This window comes from Malus sylvestris, chromosome 4 (assembly GCF_916048215.2).
Source record: "Malus sylvestris chromosome 4, drMalSylv7.2, whole genome shotgun sequence".
Classification (NCBI taxonomy): Eukaryota; Viridiplantae; Streptophyta; class Magnoliopsida; order Rosales; family Rosaceae; genus Malus; species Malus sylvestris.
Window position 1 is genome coordinate 18,258,121 of NC_062263.1, and position 7,618 is coordinate 18,265,738.

Sequence of the window (7,618 nt, forward strand, 5' to 3'; positions counted from 1 at the left end):
CTGGACGAGGATTCTATCGGTCCTTTGATCCCCTATTTGCAGTGCAGGGCCTGCAGGCAGATAAAGCATCACCACCTCTTCAGCCTTAAAGCCCAGGAACGCGGATACTTTTTACTTTGCCTTTTACTTTCAAGTTTGAATCCCCCAGCACAGATATGGAACATATTTACCAACATAAATCTCTTCCTCATATTTTTAAATTAGTTTCAAATTGAATATATGTTTGAATTTTAATATCGTAAAACTCCGTACTAGTATATAATTTTTTGTACAGGTGATAATTTATCCTTAACTAATCTATATATTACGGAAAAAGAACTTCGAACTTTAGTGCAAAGGGCTTGCTAACTCATAATACATACACAAAGTTTGAAAACAAGGACCAATCTGGGATATCAGAAACATATTAGCATTCCAGCTAAAGTACTACAAAGTACAAACGCTTCATAAGTAAAACAAGATTTGAAGTTTTATTCTAAAGCTGCAAAAAGTACACTTTGCTCCGACTGCGTTTCGGCACCCCAAATGAAGCATGGAGAACAATGTGTGACCGGAAGTCTATGATATTCGCTGGCCGAAGGCAAAGATACCGCAGTTTTTCCATGCCATACCAAGATGCTCGATTTCATAAGCTTTACAAAATGCAAGCAAAATAAGGTTGACAACTACTAAACTTACTTTTCTCATTCCTTGTTACCTTGCCTCCCTAAAGAGTCCGAAACTACATTCTAGATTAAAATACTAACCTATCATGACCTGCTTCTGGTTTTCAGCTTCTGCAATAGAAATGGGGGATGTTGTTGGTGAATGATGGTGAAAAATGGTGGTGGAGAATGGCCGTGTTAGGGAAATGAAGTTGAGTGACAGCTGATGACGATGAAGTGGCTGTTGAAGAGGGGAATCCTGATGATGCTGCAGCAGAGAAGAGTGGCATGGAGGTTGCCCCGCCATTCAGGCCTTGGACTTGCCATGCCCAATTGGGAAATGAGTTAACATCCATACTCTTCTCCGTTGCTCTTTCCTGAAAACAATAGAGACATTGAATTGTTAACGGACAAAGTAAAATGAGAATTGTCAGTAACTGGCAATAAACATGAAATACAAAGAATTTTGTCACGTTTGCATTAGGGAAGATTGCGATGCTTCTTCCACAAATTGAAAAAGAAAGGACCAATAAGGTTTAACAAAAGAAAGAAATGAAAACCCGAAAAGTAATATTTCACTGAAGATTTAACAAAAAAATTTAACAGTGACAAGAACATTAATCAAATGAAAATTTGCAAGGGTCAACAAGAAATACTTAAGGAAGAAGAATTAAGGTTTTATAACTTCATATCCGAATAAAAAGTTATAATGACTAGAAGTGACGAAATATTACCATATGAAAGGGAAAGAAACTGGAATTCATGTTGCTCATTATAGGAGGCTCCTTAGACGCCACAATTGACCCATGAGAAAGATGAGACCTCATGGGTGCTGGAACAGAGATCTCATTCTGTAAAGAGAACAACGAATTGCTTAAAACGGAGTAGCTTAAGTTGCAACGAACATATAGATACAAGATCACGGATTTCTACACAACATAAAATGCGAATTGAACTGATAGGGGTATTCAGAAATTGATCTTAACATACCCTTGCTCTCAAGTGAATGGGAATGTCGTCGCAGCCTAGCTGAAAAGGAAAGCTTCTCAAATTCATGTTCTCCTTTTGGATTTCAGAAACCAAAGGCGGAGCAATTCCTAAGTTCAGATCAAGACTCTGGTGGCTGCCTGTACCAAGAGGATATTATATACATATTTACTGACAAAAACAAAAAAGAATTGTTTGATTTGGTTTCTGCTAAATTGATGTTCTCTAACAACACTAATACCTTCGTTATTGGCCTCAGACATTATCTCCCCATCATACGAACTTCGATCAAAGTTGGTGACCGCTTCTCGTCCATTGCATTTGATGGCAGCCTTGTCGTATGCCCTGGTTTCAAAGAGCAACACTATACTGACTTAAGTGAATCCCAAGGTCATTAAGATCTCAAAGTCTAGATATCGAGTAAAATGGTGCCTATATAATATCGTAACGACCTTGCAGCTTCAATCTCGCTATCAAATAGGCCAAGGTATACATACCTGCAGGCAAGCAATGAAATACCATACCCAATGAAAACCAATTTCCCAATTCATCCAATCAATTTACATAAAACCAAGTCCCAACTATTTATTTGGTCCTCGATGAACACAATTCTTTGTATCGTTCCCTTGTTCACTGATCATAATCACTTAGACCACATACATAAAGGACTATGAACATCCATATTCCGAAAAATAAGGGACAAAATGATACTTCAAATAAGAACAGTGAAAAAGCAAAGGGTTCTTACTTCTTGCCTAGAAACTGGCCCATACGAGCTTCCCAGCGGCCGCATTTGTGCAGAGTGACTCCCCTGAATTTTGAGCTTCCTCTGGAGAAACCGGTACTCTGGCGACGCAGGATATGCACAAACTCTTCCTTTGTAAAACTACTCATCTGCATTGCAATCAAAATCAATCCCAAATCGAAAGAAACAAAACAAAACCAGTAGAGCTCTCCACATTACATCCACAATGCACTCAGAAAACCGACCTGCTTAATATCATCCTCATAATCACTGACACTGAAATTAATATCAGCCTCAATTCCGCGGAACTTGATCGCAGCTCGATCATACGCCCTAAGATCATTTTACCACAACCACAAAATTACCCAAAAAATTAACCGCTTGAAAACCAAGTTTTACATTGAAATATTTACTGTTAACACTTCTGAGTTTCTTAGTTCTTACCTAGCAGCAGCATGGGCAGTGTCAAATCCTCCTAAAAAATATTCAAAAATTAAAAATAATCCGCTAGAAATAAAAAAAATAATAATAATAAAGATTAAATGGTGGATTTTGATTCATTTTTCTTACCCAAGTACACTTGTTTCCCGCAATCCCTACAAAATAATCGACAGCGAGAGGACTCAAATTCAGTACACAATCAGAGTATCCAAACAGAGTAATAGTACATCAGTATCACTGTAACCAAACACCAACCAAATATGGGATTCCCATCTCCCGGTCCTTCGATAAAACGTAACGCCCCGATACTGCGAGCTCCGGGACCTGGGCCCTCTCCGGCTCTTCTTCACCTGCTGCGGGTGCGCGATCCTCGGCACCGCGGGAGCATAGTAAGTCGGCTCAAGCTCCAATCGGGAACCGGACGACAGTCCCAGCCACTGCTTTTTAGAAGCCGCCGACGACGAAGAAGAAGAGCTTACGGATTGTGCGAGTGGAAAAAGCTGGATGGTCCTCCGACCGTCTTGGTGATTGGCGGATACGCCGTCGTTCGGAGCAAGGAAATTGAGAGTAGTGGAGTCGTCATCGTCGTCGCCGGTGACAGTGAGGTTGGAGGAGGAGTTGAAGCTTCCGGAGCATTCGACCGGGGAGGGGGTGAGAAGCTTGTTTTGGGACATGGAAACGTCGTAGCGGGAGACGAAGCCGAGGTTCAGATCTAGCATTGCTGGTGGTTTCGGATTGGGACGTTGATTCAGAGGACGGAGGAGGAGGAGGAGGAGGAGGTGGGGAGGAGAAAATGAGGGAGGAGGGGGTGGGAAGGAGGCATGGAGGTGCTTTGTTTTGAACGTGTTTGATGAAAGTACCGAGAGAGAATTTTAGAGACGGAGAATCTGGAAGCGCCGGCGTGGGAGAATCGTAGGGAGGCGGAGGCCAGCTGTGTGAGTGAGTGAGTCACCGAGTCTCTCTTTCTCTTTCATTCATGCATACCCACAAGAAATAGAGGAGTTTATAAAGTTGTTAGAGAGAGACAGGTTAGATTAACCGCTTGGTGATGGAGGAAAGAACAAGTGCCTCTCTCCTAGTTTCCAAATTTCTATTCTTCCTCCTTTTGTTTTTGGCGCGTGTAGCTTTTGCATCTACTACAATATACAAGAGCTAACCAAGATAAAAAATATCAATATTATCCCAATATTTTTATCGAAATTTTCATGTTTTTAGATTACCGATATTTTTGATATTATCGATATTTTAGACCTTGATAGGAACTCTATGTAGTACTACGTCACTCATGTATCTTACCATGCAATGTATGTAGTGTAAAATATTATACTAATTCATTACATATAAATGATTATGTGTGTTTAAACTTCTTTCATTAATTACTACATATTTTATATACTCATAATGTTTGTCAGCTCACTATATAATCAACTTAAATCAGTTAAATCCATCATGCAATGCATTTCCTTCTAATTTTTTTTTTTGTGATAAACTAATAAATAATTAACTTAATAAATATCATGTAAAGTTTCAATAAAAATTTCCAAGTTTTTCTTACAATTTCCGTAGTTTTTATTTAATTTTTATCGATATCGATAATATCCCGATATTTCCATAAAAAATTCTGTATTTTTAGACTATCGATATTTCTGATATCATTGATATTTTATATGTTTATAACTCATGAGACAAGGTTAATGGGACGTGCCACTCTTTCCCGCATCCCACTTCATGCTCACCCACAAGTTTATTCTTCAAGTGCTTGGCCCAATTAGTATTCTGGATTCAAACCTCCCAACCCCTTTTTTTATTCGCATGTTGAAAAATTTGAACCAAGTGTGGAACTATTTATGTCGTAATAAAGGCGTTTTGCACACACCGTTTTACCCTTCCTCTTTTCTTTTCTTTTGGTTCTCTGGTTCTCTTTGCAGGTGTTGTACGACATCGGATCTCGGAGGTTCGATTTGATTCGATGCTTCAAGATTAATCTTATGGTTTGTGTGTGGTTTTGGATTTGGTGCAAGCATGATGCGCAGTGCAGGCGCAACGGGCTACTCTCCGGTGTTGGAGATTTAGAGGTTTTTGTTGCTTTTGTTTCTTTTGCTAAGTTTAAGCTTGTCTGAACCTCCCTAGTTATCTTGGGTTATTCCTCACCTTTTGTTTTGGCCCTTTATTATTGTACTAGTTCTTCTTTTTAATGAATTTCCTCTTTTTAACCCAAAAAAAAAAAAAGATAATGGAACGTGGTCTCACATACATCAACAGTTATAAATTGTTCGCTTGTTTGGTTGTCTGATTGTACTGCAACTCAAACAAAAAATAATATTATGTAACTGAACATTGTCGTTAAGTAATAATAGTTCTTGTACTTGAGTAAGTTTCAACGCGCATTTCAACCATTGACAATAGCACTTCTTAAAAACGTTAATTTCAAAACGATTATTCATAAAATATATAAGATACTTGATTAGAGAACAATCATTTTTTTTAAATAATCGATATTATCTACACTAAAAAAAAACTAAAGAAGAATCATTAACTTCTAATTATTTAAGACAACATTCAATAATAAGAATCAACGTTGTATTGCCTTCAAGATGAAAAACTTGGACTTGGGGGTTTCAATGGTGGGATTTGGATCCTCTCCTGAGCATTCCGGGGGGGGGGGGGGTCTGAATCCTCCTGAGCAGATAACAAGGGCTATTGGATTTTAATCCAACAGCTACAAACATGAGATCTCTCTAAAAATTATAATAATTGTAGCAATTTGATCAAAATTCAACGATCATTGTTATATGCTCAGGATGATTAGAATCCACTGCTCATGAGAGGATCCAAATCCTCAATGGTGGGCTGAGAATTGAGAGGGGGGGGGTTAAATCAGTCAAAAAACGGGGTGTGAAAATGTGTCGGATCTTAAATATGTGGTGTGAAAAGACATTTTCTTGTTCATATTGCACCCAAACACACACGCGCACACCTCTTTCCTGTTCAGATTTCACCTTAACACACTCACACCCACAACCACACCCCCACCCCTCTCTCACATGGCTGACACTTGGCCATTCGCATATATCGATAAATAAAGACTTCGTCCAAAACATTATGAGCTTCTTTAGAAATGTTTTAAAAATAATTGAAAGCTTTTTCATGAAATTTATTTTAGGATCAATTTTTGATAAAAATACAAGTAAATTTAAAAAAAAATACATGAAAGTGTTTCCTGTAAAATGCACTTTACTTATACTTTTTGCAATATTTCAAATGTTTTTGAAACTCAAAAATATTTTTTTAAAAACATTTTCAATTATTTAAAAAACTCTTTCGTACAAGTTTTATAACTTTTTGATTTTATTTGGTCGGGGTTAAATTGGACACACATTATGCATTTTCTTTTTTATCTTTTTTTTTTTTTAATGTTTGCTTGTGAAGTTACAACATAGGATGAGTGAATCAAACATTGAATTAGATGAGTTATTAATAGTTGTTAAATTCACTTAGTACTATGATTCCTCTTAACTTGTAAGTGAAAGGTAATAGGTTCGATTCTCGCTAAAATGAATTTAAACCACATTATTGCTAACTCATTATGAGGCTACGTCCACCCCCACCCCCTTAGATCATCTCCAACCACAAGGATAAAGCTTAAGTGATTGTTTGGATGTGTTTTTAAACTGACTGAAAGAGCTTTTAGAGAAAATGATTTTAGGTTCCAAAAGTACTTTTGCAAAAAGCACCAGTTATGTGCTTATTCCAGGAAGCACTTTAAGTGCTTTTCCAGGAATTACTTGCATTTTTACTAAAAATTGATTCCAAAAACATTTTTACCAAAAGCGTTTTCAATTATTTTAAAAGCACATCCAAATAGCTATAAAAATTTAAGCCAATTTTTTTTTTTGTCATAACTCAGAAACTGATTTTCTTCTCCAATGATTACAGCTTCAAATTTTAGCCTGAGATTATTAAACAATGATTTTAGCCTAATTTGTTTTGGTAACTTTTTTAAAATAAAATTTATGTATATTATCCTAATTTATTTTATGAACATTTTAACCTAAAAATATTTAAATTTCAATAAATAATTAAGAATCACATAAGTTTTAAGTGAAATTTGATTTAAATACTTTTTTTAAATTCTTTTAGACATTAGATTTAATTTTGGGTCTTAGATTTTTTTTTTCTATTAGATTTAATCTCATTTGATCACAGCCATTGGATTCTAAGTAAAAAAAATGTTTGAAATATGATAGTTTGGTGGGTCCAGAATAATTTAAGTCAGCTTAATTCTGGGGAGAATCTAGCCCAAATATATATTTTCTCCCCAAGATTTATTTTAGTCCAATGGTTGGAGATGGTTTGGGGGGTGTTTAAAATTTATATTTTAAGTTTTATCCCATGAGTTGGAAATAGTTTTAGTGTAAAAATATTGTCCAGAAAAAAGAAGAAAGAAAACTAATGAAAATGGCTTGAAAACTTTGAGTTTGAACAATAAAGACAAAATAAAGGGTAAAGTAAATAGTAGCTGTCACAGCCCGTCTCGAGAAATAATTATCGTTGATGTGAAAAGACTAATTTACCCTTGGACGTTAAAATGTGTGGCGCATGATTTGTTTTGAGATGGATTAATTAAGCTTCTCCTAAGTTTTTGGAACCACTTAGGAACTAAGAAGCTTTGGTTGTGATTGGGTTGTTGACTAGTTTTGGACCACACACATCACTCTTCCCTTTTCTCTCTCACTCCCGTACTCTCTCTCTCGGTTTTCACTCTCTCTTCCCTTTTTCGTACGGACAAGCTTCAACTCAC

The 7,618-nt window shown here is 36.6% G+C and overlaps 1 protein-coding gene across 3 annotated transcripts; it reads right to left on the reverse strand.

Moving 5' to 3' along the window:
- Positions 1–368: 368 nt before the first annotated feature.
- LOC126619965 (APETALA2-like protein 3) lies at positions 369–3,910 on the reverse strand. 3 transcript variants are annotated; one of them, XM_050288406.1, is made up of 11 exons: positions 3,073–3,910; positions 2,947–2,972; positions 2,821–2,851; positions 2,622–2,709; positions 2,380–2,525; positions 2,084–2,128; positions 1,873–1,976; positions 1,635–1,771; positions 1,379–1,495; positions 747–1,021; positions 369–632 (listed from the first exon to the last, which is right to left on the reverse strand). In XM_050288406.1, the coding sequence occupies exons 1-10, from the start codon at positions 3,534–3,536 to the stop codon at positions 770–772; spliced, it is 1,410 nt and encodes a 469-aa protein (XP_050144363.1). In that variant the 5' UTR covers positions 3,537–3,910; the 3' UTR covers positions 369–632; positions 747–769. The 3 variants fall into 3 exon arrangements, with proteins under 3 accessions (XP_050144363.1, XP_050144362.1, XP_050144364.1); XM_050288405.1 differs by having other exon boundaries at positions 369–1,021; positions 3,073–3,909; XM_050288407.1 differs by lacking the exon at positions 2,084–2,128 and having other exon boundaries at positions 369–1,021; positions 3,073–3,908.
- Positions 3,911–7,618: the final 3,708 nt, after the last annotated feature.

Coding starts and splice junctions, on each gene's coding strand:
- LOC126619965 (XM_050288406.1), bottom strand. CDS start 3,536: ATGCTAGATCTGAACCTCGGCTTCGTCTCCCGCTACGACGTTTCCATG. Junction 2,129..2,379: donor GGCCAGTTTCTAGGCAAGAA/GTAAGAACCCTT, acceptor GCTTGCCTGCAG/GTATGTATACCTTGGCCTAT. Junction 1,022..1,378: donor GTTTCTTTCCCTTTCATATG/GTAATATTTCGT, acceptor TATTGTTTTCAG/GAAAGAGCAACGGAGAAGAG.